At 33.7% G+C, this 21,081-nt stretch overlaps 1 protein-coding gene across 2 annotated transcripts; it reads right to left on the bottom strand.

The window, feature by feature from the left end:
* Nucleotides 1-3,515: 3,515 nt before the first annotated feature.
* LOC110458413 (ribosyldihydronicotinamide dehydrogenase [quinone]-like) lies at nt 3,516-14,257 on the bottom strand. Of its 2 annotated transcripts, none has more exons than XM_021510094.1 (5): nt 13,977-14,251; nt 6,536-6,727; nt 6,005-6,255; nt 5,253-5,354; nt 3,516-4,052 (listed from the first exon to the last, which is right to left on the bottom strand). In XM_021510094.1, the coding sequence occupies exons 1-5, from the start codon at nt 13,999-14,001 to the stop codon at nt 3,741-3,743; spliced, it is 882 nt and encodes a 293-aa protein (XP_021365769.1). In that variant the 5' UTR covers nt 14,002-14,251; the 3' UTR covers nt 3,516-3,740. The 2 variants fall into 2 exon arrangements, with proteins under 2 accessions (XP_021365769.1, XP_021365770.1); XM_021510095.1 differs by lacking the exon at nt 3,516-4,052 and adding an exon at nt 4,711-4,940 and having other exon boundaries at nt 13,977-14,257.
* Nucleotides 14,258-21,081: the final 6,824 nt, after the last annotated feature.

The raw sequence follows: 21,081 nt of genomic DNA, 5'->3' as shown, positions 1-21,081 counted from the left end.
TTTTTGTGAGTGTTTACTTTTTAACAACGAAAGACACACCCTGCTCCAAAATTTGAATGCCTTTCATGCTGATTTTAATTTAGAACTACTTTTGTTTGGTTATAGTCAACTTTTAGACATGTGTATCATTACATAAAATCCAGCAATAGGTTTTGATGGTTATAATTGCTTTTCTATTTTTATACGCCCGTCAAATTTGACGGGAGTATGTATTATGGTATGGCGTTGTCCGTCCGTCCGCCTGGCGTAAACTTTTGTTTGTCCGGCAATCTCCTCCTACACTTTTCGACCGATCTCTTTGAAACTTGGTATGCAGTATAACCATGATATGAATTTGTGTCTACCTTAAGATAATTTTGAATCAAGAATATTTGCAAAAGTTAATGCCCTTTGTTTATTTCAGTATTTGATTTTTGTCCGGCATTTTTTGACAGATTTCTTTGAAACTTAGTAGGCTAAATACTCATGATATGTTGTTGTATTTCCTTGAAAAGAATTTTGATTCGACGATTTTTGCACAAGTTATTGCCCTTTGTTCATTTCAGTATTTGATTTTTTTATCCCGAGATTTTCTCCTACATTTTTATAGCATGTCAGCTAACCACTCTTTGAATGATGCAGATCTTATTTCAATGTAAGAAAGTATATGACTCTATATGGCATTCAACGGGCGTATATTGTTCCGCCCCGCGGTACTTTTGTTATTTATTTGTGAGTTGTTATATGTGTTTATGAAATTGCGTTTCATTATTTTGCCTGATTTATTTGTTACATTGATTCTGTTCATTTTGAAATTACTCTACCCGGATGTATGTCATGGAATTTGTACAATTTATAATTTATTCAAATGCGGATTGATTTCCCGGTTTACACGTTTACTTTTCGAGGTAACACGAAAAGTAAAAGTGTAAACCGGGAAATCAATCCGCATTTGAATAAATTATAAATTGTACAAATTCCATGACATACATCCGGGTAGAGTAATTTCAAAATGAACAGAATCAATGTAACAAATAAATCAGGCAAAATAATGAAACCCTCCATCACCCCACCTTTCTTTCCCCAACCTATCTTTTCCCCTTTCCCCAAAAACATATACACTATTTTTACCATATTTATTGAGCAGAGGACTCTATTAAATTGTTGTCCGATCCATTTGTATGTTTGTACAATAAAATATGTTTAAACTAATAATCATAATGAGTTAATCTACACGCGTTCTAAGCTGGCCTCTTTCAGTATATCACACCAGAACCACAGTCCACGTACTCGGGAACCAGGCAGGTGCGACATTAACGTCTCACTCCAGTTATCGCAGGTAGGTTATCATACATAAACAAATCTAAATATCTCATAAAATCAATAGGAATACGCCCTATCATCAAAATAAAGATTTTAATGATAATAATAAACGTATATGCCTATTAATCAACGCAGTTGTTCATAGACAGATAAAGAGCTATGGCGGAAAACTGCCCATATTTCCCTAAGTTGGCATTTATGGAAACGGAAAAAAATATTATACAATTAGTGCATGTTGATGAGGTCGATACATGATTTTATCGCACTGACCAAGAATAACAATATCGACCTGAGGACGAAGTCCGAGGTCGATATTGTTAGTCTTTGTCAGTGCGATAAAATCATGTATTGACCGAACTCAACGTGCGACAATTGTTTTATTATTTTTTAACCATCACTTGTATATAAATCAACAATTTCTGTTAGGGCTTCATATCCTAATGAATTCATTGAAACATAAACTTATTAGATTTAAATGAAGTAACAAGTTAACAATAATAACTATATTACTTACGATTGGTGGGATATTCAAATATGGTTATTTTTAGAAACACCCAGTCCGTACAAATTGTAAAGCATGCTAAACATGTTTTTCTAATTTGTCACATGTCATGTGCTAATCCAATAAAAAAAATAAAAAAAAATATATAGAAAAATTATAATAATGAATAAATAATTGTTAGCAGCGAAAATGCATAGAATAGATATGAAACCAATTGAATATGATTTTTTGAACTGCTGAGATATTAGGTATTGTTAAAAGGATACTGCAAATATAGCCATATTCACTATATCTATGAAAGTGATGGGGTTTCCCAGACTTACAAAACCAAATCGTATTCTGGAAAAGTGGTACTTCTTTGGGAAAGTGCTCAAAATTATGAAAAACAGGGGTGAGCGAGTTTCTTAAACTGCGACAGTTGTTTCTTGGGTTAAACAGTTAGTATTCACGTCTTCGTCTATGAACGATGTAGCCAAATATGTATTACAGTTAAATGGTGACCAGACGAAGAGAACGGCGAAAGTTCGAATCCACGTTCAGGTTCCTTTTTTTTTTTTTTTTTTTTTTAATATTTAGGCATGTGATCTTTTTCCTTAATTAAGTAATAAAAAAAAAATCAAATCAATGGTACATTTTATTTATATTTTAATAATATACCTATTGGTTTATCTTCTATGGAATCATGTCAAGAAATCACTCTACACGTGTACAGTACAGCTACTCTTTCTAGATAAGACAGCATCTAAAAACTATTTATGAATTGTTTTACCCTCCAATTGGCACTAGCAATTTTGTCTATTATGTAAACACGAACAAATGATGCTGAAATACAAAAAAAGGTGGGATTGTTGCGTCAAAATAATAAAATGTCAAGCAAAAAATATAAAGTGTTGTAAATCGCAAATACATTACCATAAATACGCGGAAATTCATCGTTAAGGATAGTCTCATTTGTTTGAAATGCAGGAAGACGGGTGCACAAAGTAATGATCGCAATTCATAGGCAGTAGTAGGGAAAATTAAATCCTTTCAAAACTTGTTGGTAATGATTGTACGATCTTGTGTTACATACACCATCTTATTTGTTTTAAATTCATAGAAATAACGCGAAATAAGCATTTTGTTGAGTCTGTATCGTGAAAGACATGTATTGGGATATTGCTTCAAGGTGACCCAAATTTGTCTCAAATAGAAAATATCGAAATTTTTAATCAATTCCAGAGGTACATTATGGCATCAGGCAGATTCTAGGTGTTGATGTGGAATCTTATCACTCTCTCAAATTTCTAAATCTCTATCTTCTTTCTCTCTTAATAATTTAACTCTTTATTTCTCATTTCTTTCTTTCTTATTAATTAGATTAAAATGTGTGTTATATATGTTAGACAATTATGGTCAGTCAGAGAATATAAATCTTTGTTAAATGTTACCTGAAGGAGATGGCCTAACATAAGATTTTATATCTTGTGGCCAGATCCTTTCAATTGATGTGATTGTATTGTATTGTAAATGAATATAAGTAATAAATATTGTTTAAACCAAAGACATGTATCGATAGACGTAGCCTTGAATCTTAGACACAAGATTCTGATAGAGCTACCTGTATAAAAAATACCCGAGGACGCGTCATAACAGTACACGGTGGCACAGCGGTCTCAGCTTTGGGGAAATACCACCATAGCTCTTTACACAAAATAAAATAGACAAAATAGACAATTGTTTTTTTTATTTAAAAAAATATTGTAAAATATAATAATAATAAACAGGAAACTTACGTCACCAAATGGAATAAGGTTTGAAAGGTGTGGAATTAAAAGGTAACGTTTTGTAATGTTCATAATGATAACTCATTACCGGCATTAGATGACAGATGTCAGTGTCTTGGTGGATAATATATACCACAACTTAAATTACATGATCTATACTATAACGTTGATTAAACGTTCATAGATGTCCCCGACGTATAACTACACTTTTGTGGGGGTAGAGGTTTGTTCATGTGATGTCCTATAGAAGGCGAACATTCTGATTGTTTAGTTCTATCCATAAAGTCTTTGGTGAGAGTCAATGTGGTTGAATCATAGTCAGAGCATGCCGGGAAGGATAGTGGGACTTCCGTCCAAATTTTTTGTAGTCGTTTCCGCCACTCAGATAGATAATCTGTGCGTGTGGATTCCGCAATTAACGGCAACCCATGCGACAGTTGGGGAGAAAGAACGTTGAATCCACAGATCCGTAATACTCCATACTACAACGACAAACACGTCATTCTACAGATACGGAATACTCCATACTACAACGACAAACATGTCATTCTTAAGATACGTAATACTGCATACTACAACGACAAACACGTCATTCTATAGATACGTAATGCTCCATACTACAACGACAAACATGTCATTCTTAAGATACGTAATACTCCATACTGCAACGACAAACATGTCATTCTACAGATACGCAATACTCCATACTACAACGACAAACACGACATTCTACACATACGTAATACTCCATACTACAACGACAAACATGTCATTCTACAGGTACGTAATACTCCATACTACAACGACAAACACGTCATTCTATAGATACGTAATGCTCCATAATACAAAGACAAACACGTCATTCTACAGATACGTAATACTCCATACTACAACGACAAACATGTCATTCTACAGGTACGGAATACTCCATACTACAACGACTTACATGGGACAAACACGTCATTCTATAGATACGTAATGCTCCATACTACAACGACTTACATGGGACAAACACGTCATTCTATAGATACGTAATACTCCATACTCCAACGGCTTACATGTCATTCTACAGGTACGGAATACTCCATACTACAACGACTTTCATGTCATTCTACAGGTACGTAATTCTCCATACTACAACGACAAACAGGTCATTCTACAGATACGTAATCCTCATTACTACAACGATAAACACGGCATTCTACAGATACGTAATACTCATTACTACAACGATAAACATGTCATTCTACAGGTACGTAATACTCCATACTACAACGACTTACATGTCATTCTACAGATACGTAATACTCCATACTACAACGACTTACATGCGACAAACACTTCATTCTATAGATACGTAATACTCCATACTACAACGACAAACACGTCATTCCACAACACGTCAATGTTAAACCAAGCCAGCGTGGTGTCAACTAGAATTACGACATATGACGTGAAATTTAAATATCTTAAAAGAGCGACACACTCTACTTTGATGTATCGACGAGCAAAGGATATTTTTGATTTCAATGGTAATTGGTCAATATTCTTAAACTTAATGTCCTTTCAACACTATTCATATCAGCGTGTAGTTGAATAACTAACATACCGACTTAAATTATATGTACAGGTTCATTGTAAGTGAATTGGCAAACAGCAAAGACTGGTTAGTGGTCACTCACCTGTATTGGCCAGAGGAGGACATTTATGTCTCCGGACACTCCGAGGTCAGACAGCATTGACCGACTCCCCCCGGTCGTAACGGATAGTAACGCCGTCTTCCCCTGGTAACAAAGACATTCACAATAACCCGGATGTAACCTCTGTAACTAGAACCAAACTCATTCGGATATTTAATTGAAAATATCTAATAAGCGATTCATATTTGTTTAAGTTCTTCTTTTTGTCTGAAAGCATCCATTTTGTTTTTCCAAACTTTTTTCATCACATGTATATAACCAATCGAAGCTTAAGCGCTGTAGGCGAACCTTATAAACCAAATGCATTTTTTTCGGATTAATCTGATTAACTCAAAGACAAATATTGTCCAACAGAGCAGTATTGGTTATATATAATAGTCGAAAGCCCACTACCGAAAGCCTCTCTACAAAAAATAATCACGAAGCAATTTAAGTTTAAAATTAGGCTGGGCAAAAATATTTTAAATTGAAAATATTTGTTTTGAAATTGATGTGATCCTTTGAGTCTAGTTTTTCTAATCTCAACCGTACGAACCCTAACATATAATAGACCCTAAATGTGACCATAGGTGACCTCTAACCTTGACCTTGATGCCAACATTACTGTAACACTGACATAAATCATAACTATCTATCCAAATAATAAAACTTGTATCTAACCATGCTCTTGACCTTGACATAGAGCCTCATTCTGACCCGATCATTCCCGGTGCTGCTGGACTTTGTATACCTACCGCCATCAGTCCGTTGTCTAATATCTGTTGTTTTTCGAAATTAAAAGCAAATCCGTCCTGCAAAACACGATCGAACCAGCCCTTCAGAATAGCAGGAGTAGAAGACCAATACATCGGAAACTGAAATATCACGAGATCTGCGGCCTCGAGTTTAGTCATCTCGGACCGGATCTCCGGTGAAATTTCACCTTCGTCACAGCAATGTTTCCCTCCGTCGGTGTTGTTACGAACCCTCTTATCATTTAAATTTCCTAAAAATATATGATATGACAACTATTTCTAAGATTGATTAATTTGTGTGTATGTTTCCGTAGGGTTAATATGCCTTAGCAACACCACCATGAACATATACTATGACGCTGTGTCCATTTGTAATGAAGCCTCGTTAGGAATTGTTAAATCGGGATATCAACCTATCAGAACTTTTGTAAAATTGTCATCATAGATTCCAAAAGTAACATTCCATAACCATTACAACTTATTTTAAAACACTCTTACACATATGATATAAACATACAGATATCGTGTTACCTGAAATATCACATTTTGTGGCGATTGGGTTGAAGTCTTGTAAATACAGGTCCGATATTTCTATCGTGTGGCCTTGACTTTCGAGCTCGTGCGTAGCCACGTTCAGAAGCTCTCCATTAAAGGACTTCCGGTCTTGGTGAGCGAAGATAATTAGTACCCGTTTGGTCCCACCTGTGCCATTAACCGGATTACCTGTTAATCATAAAACAACGCCTTGCATCCACGTGTAAGGTGATATTCTAATACATATTTTTTCGGCAGAACTGTAAGGAGCTCCCTCCCTGTGCAATTGATTATCTATATATATAAAGTACTTTTCCCTTAATTCTGTTATGATAGAACGGTAGCGCAGTCGCGCCAGAACACCTCCGATGACGTATCTCAGTCGGTAAGATCGATAACAATCTGAAATACAGGGTTCTAGAGTCTTGCCGTAAAACAGTTACCAATATGAGGTTACAGTTTTTGGTAGGGGCACGGGGATCCTTAAGGTCGTTTTTAAGATCCATCGTTTCATTTGTCTCATACTTGGCAGACGGAAGGAATACATTTTTGGTTTTTGCTAAACAGCTAATTAATTATATGTTGAAGCAATCAGGCTTGTAACCACATATTTTAAAGCTATCTTCATACAGATATTTCTTTCGAGTAAGTTTTCTTTCCATTCAGGTAAATAATCTTTTAACGAGTTCGCTTTGGAATGGGGTAGGTTCTCTTTTGAATGGGATAGGTTCTCTTATTAATGGGATAGGTTCTCTTATGAATGGGGTAGGTTCTCTTATAAATGGGATGGGTTCTCTTATGAATGGGGTAGGTTCTCTTATAAATGGTGTAGGTTCTCTTATGAATCGGTAGGTTCTCTTATAAATGGGATAGGTTCTCTTATGAATGGGGTAGGTTCTCTTTTGAATGGGATAGGTTCTCTTATTAATGGGATAGGTTCTCTTATTAATGGGATAGGTTCTCTTATGAATGGGGTAGGTTCTCCTATAAATGGTGTAGGTTCTCTTATGAATCGGTAGGTTCTCTTATAAATGGGATAGGTTCTCTTATGAATGGGGTAGGTTCTCTTATGAATCGGGTAGGTTCTCTTATGAATCGGTAGGTTTACTTATGAAACGGGTAGGTTCTCTTTTATTCGATCCTTTTCTAGCGGGTAGGTTCACTTTTGCGTTTATAAGTTGGTTACTTCTACCAAACGATTTCTATTTTGTCATATTCCAACGTTTAAGCCCCCACTTACCATCATTTTTATTATTATTTGGCAATGGGTCCTGCTACAGATATTTTGACAAGACATTCATGTGCGAATAATAAAAAAAAATCATTTTTCTCTTTGTTAGTTATGTTTTAGCAACATATTCAAATAGAAAATTGAACCTACTCAGATGTCAGGCGCTTAGCCATCCTAGCTATTTTAGGGAGCCTCCCTATCCCTGGAAAAAAATGATACCAAGTAGCTCTGTGTTGCCATTTCGTGGCTTTTAGAGTGCTACATTGATTAAAACTTAAGGTTTATTTTCTTCTTATTTGTTTCATAATGTCTGAAGCAAAAGACAACTCGTTTTAGTCTATAAACTCAAATTTATAATTTAAAAAAATACTGAGGTTTTTCCATCAGAGTAGATGAATGCAATTTAAATCCATTTTTAAACGACAAAACAGGATTTGTTTTGTATGAATGTCCTTTTAAAAGTCCAGTGGCAGACATAGCAATGTGCATTTGCCAACAACACACTGATCGTATTTTTCACAATGTTAATGGGTTTTTTTATCCTTCCGTTCCTGTCCGTTTTAGAAATGTTATTTTACCAAACCAATTAAAAGATATCATCAGTATATGTTTTACAGGTGTTAACGATACATTCCGTGAGGGCGTGTCACATAAACTATCTAGCAACTATCAAGCTACAAACCGTCCATATCCTACCTCTCGTTTGTGCTTTCGAGTAATTTAAAAATGAAATTGAAATGTTGATGCGGTCTGTTGCTCAACAGTACCCAAAATGAACCACGGCGATATCAAACGTCTTCATATAGAAGCAAACAGATCAGCGATACAACCGACTGATTTCTCCGGGTGTACAAGGGACAAGAATACATCTAGGTTCAGTTACCCTCAAGACAAACTGATATATACGTCTCACTGCTGGTCGACAAAACAGTTAACATCAAATAAATACCTCCTTGTTTACTCGTGATCTCTCATATCTTACCCCTTGTTTACACGTGATCTCTCATATCTACCTCATTGTTTACACGTGATCGCTCATATCTACCTCATTGTTTACTCGTGATCTCTCATATCTACCTCATTGTTTACACATGATCTCTCATATCTACCTCATTGTTTACTCGTGATCTCCCATATCTTACCCCTTGTTTACACGTGATCTCTCATATCTACCTCATTGTTTACACGTGATCGCTCATATCTACCTCATTGTTTACTCGTGATCTCTCATATCTACCTCATTGTTTACTCGTGATCTCTCATATCTTCCCCTTGTTTACACGTGCTCTCTTGTACCTACCTCATTGTTTTCACGTGATCTCTCATATCTACCTCCTTGTTTACACGTGATCTCTTATACCTACCTCATTTTTTACACGTGATCTCTCAAATCTACCTCCTTGTTTACACGTGATCTCTGATATCTACCTCCTTGTTTACACGTGATCTCTCATATCTACCTCCTTGTTTACACGCGATATCTCATATCTTACCCCTTGTTTACACGTGCTCTCTTGTACCTACCTCATTGTTTACACGTGATCTCTCATATATTACCCCTTGTTTACACGTGCTCTCTTATACCTACCTTATTGTTTACACGTGATCTCTTATATCTACCTCATTGTTTACACGTGATCTCTCATATCTACCTCCTTGTTTACACGTGATCTCTCATATCTACCTCCTTGTTTACACGTGATCTCTTATACCTACCTCATTGTTTACACGTGATCTATAAGACCTACCTCCTTATTTACACGAGATCTCTGATATCTATATTTTTACACATGATCTATCATTTTTCTGTCATGTTTTTAAGATATGCTTTGATTAGGTTACCGTACACGCGATATCGGTAGTGAACTTGTCTTTATCTCACCATCCTCGTCTTTTTTGATATTTCTATATTTTTGATTTTTTTCAACAGTACATTAAACATAACACATCATATTTCAGTCTCACATTCTTAATTTTCACACAAGTTTTTTGTTTGTCTTGACACATTTTTAACATTATTATATTATTACATCAATTTGGATACCAATGCAGAAAAACAATTATTTTCTTTATAAGTTTGAAACAAGATACATAGAATAATATTACATGCATTGTAGTTGAGAAGCAAACAAATACAAAACCCCCCCCAAAAAACAACAGTTTGACTATTTTCACATGCTGAACCCAGGATAGTAGGTGTTATGTACCATTGTACTGTTTTAGAAGAAGATATAGGAAAGAAAAAAGTAATAAAGAGAGAGAGGGACAAGAAAGAAAAGGAAGGTTGGAGAGGTGTTGAAGGATTTGACAAGGGCTTATTGTTCAATTTTGTGTACATTTTTGTACATAGACTACTTTAACAGGAATTACATTGGTACTATATTATTATAATTAATTTATATTTCAGTTATATGGCCTGCAGTAATCTTTCTCATTTTTTCCATTCCCTTTTAAAATTAGTGAGATAATTTTCACCATTACCTATAGCAATGTATTTTTGAGTATTGTAAATATCTTTAATTAGGTTTTTCAAAGCTTAAACTGATAGACCAGTTTGCAGTCATTTAGCCTTATAAATATATAGTTTAATGATAAGAAGTACTAAATTATCAACATTGTTTTTTTCTATTATAGAAACCAAAGATAAAAGATTCTTTATTAAAAGCAAATGGAATTAATAAAACATCTAGCAATGATTCAAAATCTGTTAAAAACACTTATACTTCTTTACATTCCCATAATCATGAACTATAGTTTTTGTGTCAGTTTTACAATGAAAACAATATGGACTATTAACAAGACCTATTTTATAAAGATATGAATTAGTAGTTAAAATATGTTGATTGATTCTAAAATGAAGCCACTGTAGTTTTGTGTTTTTACTAATTTTGAAGGGAATCGTATATGTTTTCTTCCATATCTCTGTGTTAAATTCAAATATTTCCTCCCACTTCTTTCTATGGGTAGATATTGTATTATTTTGGCATAGAACATGGTAAAAGTCTTTAGTTCCTTTTTAGTGTTTAATTTTTTTTACAAATTAATTGGGATATATGGATAATCTACATTCAAATTAGAAATATCCTCCTGTGAAATGGATTTCTTTATGGAATTAATGACACTTGATAAGTAAGAAAATCTGTATGAATGTCAAATTTCTCTGTAAACTCTTGATGGCTGTAAAACAATTTATTTCTTCTTTATTTAATTAAGTCATAAACTATTGTTACCCCGTTCCTATACCATTCCCTATAACATATACTCTTGTTTTGTATTTTTATTGATTTATTATACCAAATGGGTGATTTGAGAATATTTACCTTTTTGGTTCCAAAATTTACAATCTTTTCAGCTAGCTTGCACCAACTTAATAGCACACCTTCCAAAATAAATTTTTACAACTCTTCTGGCATTTTAGCATATAATCAGTACCACAATTAGCTTTAATATTTCTATTTCCATATAACTTAAAAAAAATATGCCACTTTCCTTCTGTTGTATATAGTCTCCTAATCCAGGTTAATTTTACAGATTCTATAAATGATTGTAAATGTAGCATTTTGAGTCCCCCTTCCAGATAATTCTAATAACAATGTCTCTTTTTTTATTTTATCTGAATTGCTGTTCCATAAAAAATTATAAAGTTCAGTATTCAGTTTTTTAATAAAGCATTCTTCTGGATTTGGTAAAGAAATGAAAAAGATGATTAAACTGTGATATAAGAAGGGACTTTATAATATTAATTTTTCCTATTGGTGTTAAAATCCTTCTATTCCATATTTTAATTAATGCCTTGAGCTTTACTATTTTTTTCTATCATAGTTTAGTTTTGGAATTTGGTGCAAATCCACATTAAATTCAATGCCTAAAACTGTAAATTTTGTAATTCCCCATTGTAAGTTCCACTCTGGAAAGTAAGTATCAGTATTATATTTTTTACTGCCAATCCAAACAACTTGTGTTTTACTTTTATTTACTTTTAATCCAGAAATGTTTGCAAAACTGTTTAATTCATTAAATGATTCTGTCATAGATCTTTTTGTACCATCTAATATAATTGAGGTATCATCTGCATACTGAGATAATAAAACAGGAACATTATCTACATTAATACCTTTAGTATTCTTATTAAGTCTAAATCTTATAGCAAGTAATTCTACACATAGAATAAATATATAAGGTGCGATTGGATCGCCCTGACGACAGCCCCTCTTTATTTCGGAAGAAGTTGGAAGATTGCCTCCCTGATTAATAGAATAGATTGCATTAGTATATATATTTTTTATCCACCTACATATATCATTCCCAAAATTAAAAAAAAAAAAAATGTGTTTATAAAATCCCAACTAACAGAGTCAAAAGCCTTTTCAAAGTCTATTATAAAAAGCATACCAGGAATTTCATTTTCTTCTGCATACTGCATGATATCATAAATTAGCCTTGTATTTTCCCCTATATACCTCCCTGCAATAAAACCAGTCTGATCCCTATTTATTAATTTATCTAAAACTTTTTTTATTCAATCTGCTATTGAACCAGATGCTATTTTATATATTATGTTTAGTAATGAAATTGGCCTCCAATTCTTTAAAAACTGCCTGGGTTTGTCTCCCTTGGGTAGACATGTAATTATACCCTGTCTTTGAGTTATAGATAATTTTCCATTCATAAATCCGTAATTGATGACCTTATTATAAAATGACTTAATTTCCTCCAGAAACATTTAAAAAATTCAGCTATAAAACCATCTGACCCAGGACTTTTATCATTTTACATATTTTTTAAAGTATTTGAGGCTTCGTCTAATGAAATGTTACCCTCTAATAATGATGATTCTGTTTTATCTCGTTTAGGAACATTATTGTTATAGGTATTTAAAAATGCATCTAGATTAACATCTTCAATATTACTATTACTTGAATATAAATGTTCATAAAATAGTATGACTTCTTTTAAAATATCTCCCTGTTTTCTAATAATTTCCCCATTTCCTTTTTTTTAACATTGGAATAATTTTCGAAGTAAAATTTCTATTTTCTAGATTAAAAAAATATTTTGTTGGTTTTTCTCCCTCTTCAACCCATTTAGCTTTTGATCGAATAATATTTCCCTTCATTTTATGTTGCCTAATTCTTTCTTATTCCTTCTTTTTTTCTTTTACTTGATTAAAATCTATACTGCCATTGGCTTCTAGAGAATTAATTGCTTCAATAATATGCTTCATTTGTATATTTTGCTGCTTTTTCTTGTCAGATGAATACGATATTGTTTATCCCCTAATTTCAAATAATAATGTCTCTAAAAAAAGTTTATCATTAATTTGAAATTGAATTTCATTGTCAGAGATAATATTTAGATACTCAAAATTGGACACAGGAAGAGCGTACTGTAATTTAACTTCAGAAATAAACTCATTTATTAAATTAAGATATTCTAAGTCATGCAGTAATGAATTGTTAAATTTCCAAAGACCCTTTCCTTTTTTGAACTCATAAAACTTAAATGATATAAAAGTGAGGAATGATCTGATTGATAGCCAGTCTCTATGTTACATTTTTGTACATTTCTTACCAGATTGTCAGATATTAAAAAGAAATCAAGAGGAGCTTGTTCTATAGGGTTAGTTTTTCTCCATGTGTACCTCCTTATTATTCTTATCCCTAGCCTTTGGATTATTTATTTGTCTATAATTTTGATCATAGTCTTAATCAGGATTCAGAACTAAATTAAAATCATCACATACAATAAAATATTCATTGTTATACTCATTAATAGCATCTACTATTTGTTCATAAAAGTGTGGCCTATCTATATTTGGACCATATAGTGTTATTAAAGTTACCTCTGTTTCTGCTATTAACATATCTAAAGCAATACAGTTCCCTCGTCTTAATACAANGGGGGGGTAGTGTAAAAGATCTGTATTGAGTAGGTTGCCTTACAAGTGTCAGCGGTAAAGCATCGGGCTGGAGAGCCAAGTGTCAAGTGACGCAGGTTCGAACCCAAGCGTCGGCACTATCGGGATCATTTTGCCTCGTCCTGCTACACATGCTTCCTCATACTCACTGTATATTTACTTGCTTTAACGTGATCTATCATAGCTATTTCCTTGTTTTCACGAGGTTTGTCATACCTACATGCACGTGATCTCTCATACCTACCTTGATGATAATGGGTGTCTTACTTTCATGAAAACAGGTGACCTACCTCCATGATTACAGGTGATTTCCATTTGTACGTGTGTTCCCGAGCTGTGCTATATGGTATGTACTACGGGTACATACGTGTCGCTGGAACAGAGACTTACAACTTCCGGTCCTGGTTCATGTCCGTTAGTTAGTATATAACCTTTCTGTTCCTGAGTGGAAACAATTCCTAGTAACATGGAAATATGAGGGATCAACGTGTGTCGAACGCATTCAACGGCGTCCTGAATGCGTTCGTTTTTTCTGCTTCAGTGAGCCCTAGCGACATTCATTGGATGAATTTTAAAAAACACATAAGTTAAATGAAGATAGTCATAGTCAAGGCTCATATTGAACTCAGGTGATTTTAACATGACTGAGTATTAAACGTTCTCGTGGTATTTACTATTGATAGGAACGCCAGTGTGGTGTTATAAGCAGCTTACAATTGAAGTATGATTGGTATATAATATTTAGAAATCGACGTCTACAGAATCACTCGAGCACGTCGATATTAATCCTACTTGTTCTGTACATAATATGGTGTGTTCTCCTATCTCCCACTTTTTAAGAGGCAGTAATGTTGTGATAGCAGTTATAGTCTATTTCATATATATATTTACCTGGTTTTTACCTGTGTTTACAGTACTGTCATATACATGTAGCTTTGATATAGTCTATTTTCATCATTTTTAGACATTTTTTCATATAATATACCATTTTCATCAGCTGTATCTATACAAAACAGTAACGTAGTTTCAAGTTTTCCATGTAATCCCATTCTTGTGTATTTTTGGTAATTTTTGGTGTTCTTGTAACATGGTTGATACACATTACTCTATCTTTAAGTATCATGCTTGGCTTAAGAAGGTCCTATTCCACGTGTTTAATTACTTGAATGTTAAATTCACATATTTACATATCTAGCTTCATGGTATAGGGATCGGTCGGTACTGGTTCTGCCATATAGAGTTTAGCTGTTGTAGCTTACACCTGTATTCAATGTTATTCGGCTTTTCATAATCGCACGAGAGAAATCAAAGTGCTGTAATCAATGTCCTTATTTCAGAGGGTGTATCGTCGGTTTTACCTTAGAAGAACGAGCAATGAGTCGATGATTTAACTAATTTAAAGAGGGATGTCAGGCGTCATGTCGACAAAACTAATCAACCGAACCACGTTTTTGTTTTGTTTTAAATGCTCTTTTCATTTGGTACTTGACAGTGGCTGGGAAAGGACAAGGAGACAATAGTGATTAAGATTGAACACAGTACTACGAAGCCCCATATTGCACCATTAGTTAGGAAGATCAGCTGTTGCCTGGCGTCTTCATTCAGGTGTTGTTTTTGAGAGAGAAAAAAACCCAAGAATGTATTTGACTGATTCGTATTGCAAGTAAACATTTGTTGACGAATGAAATGATAATGGTGTTTCTTATACTTTATATTACATATTTTCAAATATCTATATAAGATATAACTAAGCATTTGTGAGATATCTTTATCGAAGAACTTATTTATAGAACATACCATATTATAAAAGAAGTCTCACGTTTACCTGACATTTAATATGTCACCCTATACATATATATTTACATTTCTACTGAACTTAAACTCAATACACATACTGAACATTTTAATGTAATGTTGTAATGTTACAAACACACGTGTCATTTCCGAGTAACCATAATATTATAAATAACATCACTTCAGATATAGAAAAAAACCACGTCACAGTATGCCGATAAGAGCGGTACATGTGTCTGGCAGTTCAGTTACAATGTAAAAAAACAGAAAAAAAAACAGAAAAAAATCACCCAAGCTTGATCTTAAACATGTGTCAAATCTGGTGCTTTAAAACATATAAAAGAAAATTTAAGTGACATGGTAATATAGATGATGCCACAATTAGACTAGGTTGTACAATGATTGAAATCAAGGGGTATTTGGAGGTGAATGAACAACCCAAGCTCGACGTTTTGATACCGAACCAGTGATATATTGTAGGTAAATCTTACCCTGCAACGATACAAACATATAATACTTTACTACACATACATAAAACGCTATCGATACATATATAACAGATACAATCTGACAAGTAACACTTAGCTGTAAAATACGTACGTTTAACCGGGGATCATATAATAACAAATACTAATTGGAAATAGGACANGGGGTCTTCTCTGAACACCAACTCTGCTCAAAATCACAGATAGTGAGTTATATAGTCTATTGCAGAAATGGTGTACAGGTAAATTGCACAGGTTAGTCAACTTCTGATAAGTAATCAGATAATCAATAACTGCTAATAATTGCAAAATAATAATTAATATTTAGAACAGTTTTCAGAATCAGTCATATATTTATTATGATATATTAGTTAAACTTGTATTTTCAGATTTGTGTGAATTCTCTTATAATTATTGTCATATATTAGTTAAACTTGTACTTATTTTCAGATTTCTATGAATTGTGTTAATCTTGTGTGACTTCAGTTTGATATTATTATCTGTTATGTTTTAATACAAATACTTCATCGGCTATCATACAGAATGTTTTTTATCCAACTTTGTAGGCATAAAAAGGGTCTGTAGACAAGGGGATCCGGTATCATCTTCATTATTTCTTTTGGTAGCTGAAATATTAGCTATCATGGTAACAAATAATAAAAACTTTAGGGCATAAACATAAATAACAAAGAACATAGGCTCTCACAGTTCGCTGATGACACATCCGTTATTTTAAATGGCACAAAATCTTTATATGATAAATATGCTAAAATATCAGGGTTAAAAGTAAATACTAAAATAACCCAAATGTCACTTGGATAGGTAGCAAAAACTTTAGTGCTGATGTATACCATCGAAGGTGGAAACTAAAATGGGGCACAGCCAAATTACCTTACTTGGGATTGATTTCTCTGTCAATTTAGAAGACACGGTTACCGTAAATTTCAACAAAATTATTAGTATTATAGATGGCAAGTTACATCAATGGTCAAGAAGAATTTAAATACCTAAAGGGAGAATAACTGTTCTTAAATCTCTTATCATTGCAAAATGCAAAAATAAATCGCTATCTTTTAGTGCTGTATTAAATGTGTATTACTGTATATGTAGGAATAGAAACTGTATTTTATTCCTGACAATAGTATCAATGAGGCTTAAATTAAGGAATTTTGTTTTTCATATAATGTAATGTTATTTTTCTTTTTCATATAATATAAAAATTAATATTTAATGATTATTTTCTATTACTTAGTGCTGTATTAAATGTATATTACAGTTATATGTAGGAAATAAAAACCTTTTATCCATTTTATTAATGACTTTAGAATCATATCTACAAAATGAGTTGACCTTCTTAGTTGAAACAGGCTATAACTAAACTTCAAAGGATTTCCTTTATAAGCACATTCCTTTCAATTCTCCAGAGTTGGTGTTCGGAGAATGAGCCATATATACATATTGGGATTTGAATGACTTATAATGAAATAATCATCTCTGTGTGGCAGAAGGCTTTACAATATGTCCATCGCATGTATTAGTCTGTACACATATTCAAGTCTGTAAACATAAATGATACAAATAATAAGATATGGAATATAAACACAACCGTACCGGCCGGTGTAATGGCGGTCACTCAGGTAAACCCTGCGTACTCACACATACATGTTTTATTTAAAATAATATAAAATACCGTACATATAATATCAGATACTGCTGACGGGAAATACCGCACGTCGGACAAGAGAAGGGACAAATAGAGAAGATCGACAGGTTAGTTTGTAAATCGAGAAATCGAGTTTATACCTCACTTATTGTGTTGTCGTTGTCGTCGCTCTCTCGTCTACCTAGTCATACAAAGGTATCGCGCGCCAACCCAATAGCCAATCAGATAATAGATGTATACTGACGTCACACTACTGACCTCTATACCGGACATATCATTATACAACAATTATTATACAACATTACAAATAAATTTGATAAAATTCAATCCTGCCACAAAAAAAGATTTATACATTCTTAAGTTGGTATTTTGAATGGGAACTTATCTCTTCACTGACTTGTATTTGGTCGATTTTCTTTTTTTTCCTGTTTTTCCCACATTGTTTTTACTGTCAGACTGGTGTCTAACTAATCGTATGGTTGTCAACGGAATTAAAACGAAAGTTGTGCATTTCCTGAATTCGGCTACCGCCCGGTCTCAGTATTTATTTCATTTTATCACATAATGTACTGTGTTATCCAGTGAATATACACAAGTCATATGTTTTGCGTATTTAACCCATGTAATATGACCTATCAGTCCTGTGATTGGTTGTAAGTTTCAATTGCTTCAATTGTGACGTCACGACTAGGACAAGTACATGACGCCACAGACTTACGCACTGGAGTCAAAATGGCGTTTTGTTTTACATTTCAAGGTTGCATGAAAATTGTAAAAGGATGACAATTGTCGTTTTACACGGATAAATGTCACAAATCTTGATTATGTGACAAAAAGGATCTTACACTCGTTTTCATTTCATATGAAATTTATGAAACTCGTCACGAATTATTCATTTTAGCCAGAGGCTCGCTAAATTGAAAAATTCTTAGACTCGTTTCATAAATCTCATATGAAATGGAAACTCATGTAAGATCCTTTATGTGGTGATCTGGACATTGGTTTCTGTGACAGGTACGGCTAGATTACGCGATAACGGCCAAGTGTGTAGCTCAACCCACTAGCCGTGCTTTAGGATTACTTACAGCAATTCTCCTCTCTCAGTAGTGATATTATGTTAAAATATTATTTGAAACTACTTTGTTATAAGTGTATATGTATAATAATAGTTATTTAACATTCGTTAATAGCGCGTTAAATAGTGCTTTAATGACATCCCATGGTTCTTTCTGGCTGTTTGAAGTTATATGTAGTGTTTTCATTATGATGTCATCCTTTCATGACGTCACATATATACATGTAGTAACGTCACACATATGAAATGTTATATACTGTCCTTTTCAATACTTTACGAAAAATCATGCTGTAAAACTGCACGTGATATCATTATGACATGTCTGTAGACATATATATATATTTGAATGGAATTGTCCTCCGCCATCTTGTACATCACATATGAATTTTGAATATTTAATTATGTTTGGAACCTATATGCTGTATTGCATTTGGATATAATAAAACTTGAAAAACTTGAAACTTGTCTCTTGATTCAAAGCCGCCGGAGGGCTTCCATACAAGGTTTATACATAAATCTACGATACCATGGTGTGGTCAACCATAAGATATAGAGCGGTTATATGGGGAACACATGATCATTCGTGTATTAATGCCGTGCAGGATCGGACTGGACGCTTCCAAATGCTGCAGTGGCTGGTGAGATGGCCTGGGAGCCTACAACAAGTGTGTGGTTCCCCATTGGTATAGGCCTAGTAATATGGATAATTCACATTCAATTGTCGCGTCTTCAAGTGGTGTCGGAGAATCGCGAACCAGAGTTGTAGGAACTGGCATTTTAGATTAAAAAAAATTGGAGGCACTTGACCTCATCAACTTTCATTATGCGATGATATTTTCTGAAATCGATGTGATATGGTCTAGGAACTATGATGAACATTTATAAAGAAAACTGGTTAGAACTTTTACGGAATCCAATGGGTCAACGCAGAACGAGAGGTAATAAACTTCGAACCTGTGTGAACTTTATGTGAGGTCGCCTCTTACTAGGGGCCAACGTATAGCGCACTCGCTAAATTTAGATGTGGGGTAGCTCCACTGCGCCTCGAAACCGGGAGGTATGAAAACCTACCCGAGAGGGACAGAACATGTAGATTATGTTTGGACCAGGTAGAGGATGAGGATCACACGTTTACTAGATGTCCGGTTTACGATGACATACATTTGTACGTGACATTTTATATGATAGAGCTGTAAACATTGATAATGATTTGATGAATTTTAGTTATGAGGAGAAGCTACACTTTGTTTTATCAAACGATAACTGTGCTAAATATAGTGCCAAAGCTCTAGCAGCTATTCTTAAACGTCGTCATAATTTAATATGTCATTGATTGTTGTACGTTGAAGTTTAAAATGTCAATATAATTGTATGGCATGTATTAGCTTCTCTCTCTTATAGCCCTTTAAAGCAAGTGTTAAAGTGAAGTACATTGTACTTTTACACGCATTTAAACCATTTTTAGTCTCTCGTAACTCATTTAGAGGGGCCTTCGTCATATGTTTTATGTATGTTTCATTATATCATTGTATATATGTATGCGGAAGATGAGACTTGTGAAAACTCTCTGTATCTGTATAAGATAGTGTGTTGCTAATTGACTTCCCCTTGTTTCATAAAACAACACCTGCCTATTTTTGGTCAGTATGTTGACACTCGGAGAACACCCCGGGAAATATACATGACTTAAATAAAGATACACGAACAGGTACATGCTCGCCGTAAGGACGTATGGCGGTGGGCGTTATCAGTATATACATGTACGAAATTTATACATCATCCATGAAATCCAATCGAAATATACATATATAAAAACTAGAAATTGTTGGCTAACAGTTTGACAGACTTTTCATCGTTAGGACTGATTTGGTCTTTGACCATAAACAAATTTAAAAAAAACCTCATGGTCTTTACCCTCTATGAAGAAAAGGATAATATAAATCATAATACTGAAGGCGAGCTTTGTTTTCATTAAATATTTACTTTTTTAGACATTTGACGTCTATGACCTTGATCATTAATCAAGGTCAACCATTAAGTCAAACGTGATAGCTAAACATCTCAGCATCTTGTATATTAAATATTAAGACTTAACAGAACTTGAGAACAATGAGTTAATGCAATTAGGAAAACCCCCGGATATGACGTCATGGCGGCCACCTTGGATTTGGGATCAAAACAAAAGTTGTCAAAAAATCGGTAGGTAGATTGGGCGAACATAATTACCTACACTATATTAAATCTGTGTAGCAGAACATCAGAGAAAAACGGTTTTTACATATTGTCGACTTTTCAAAAAGATCAAAGGAAATATTCAAAATGGCGTAGGATGTCAACGGTGAACGTTACAGAAAAAAAAAAAAAAAAAAAAAAAAAAA

The sequence above is a fragment of the Mizuhopecten yessoensis genome, unplaced genomic scaffold (genome assembly GCF_002113885.1).
Source record: "Mizuhopecten yessoensis strain PY_sf001 unplaced genomic scaffold, ASM211388v2 scaffold9569, whole genome shotgun sequence".
NCBI lineage: Eukaryota > Metazoa > Mollusca > Bivalvia > Pectinida > Pectinidae > Mizuhopecten > Mizuhopecten yessoensis.
The sequence above is the reverse complement of the archived record's forward strand: the minus strand, read 5'-3'. Positions and strand labels throughout refer to the sequence as shown.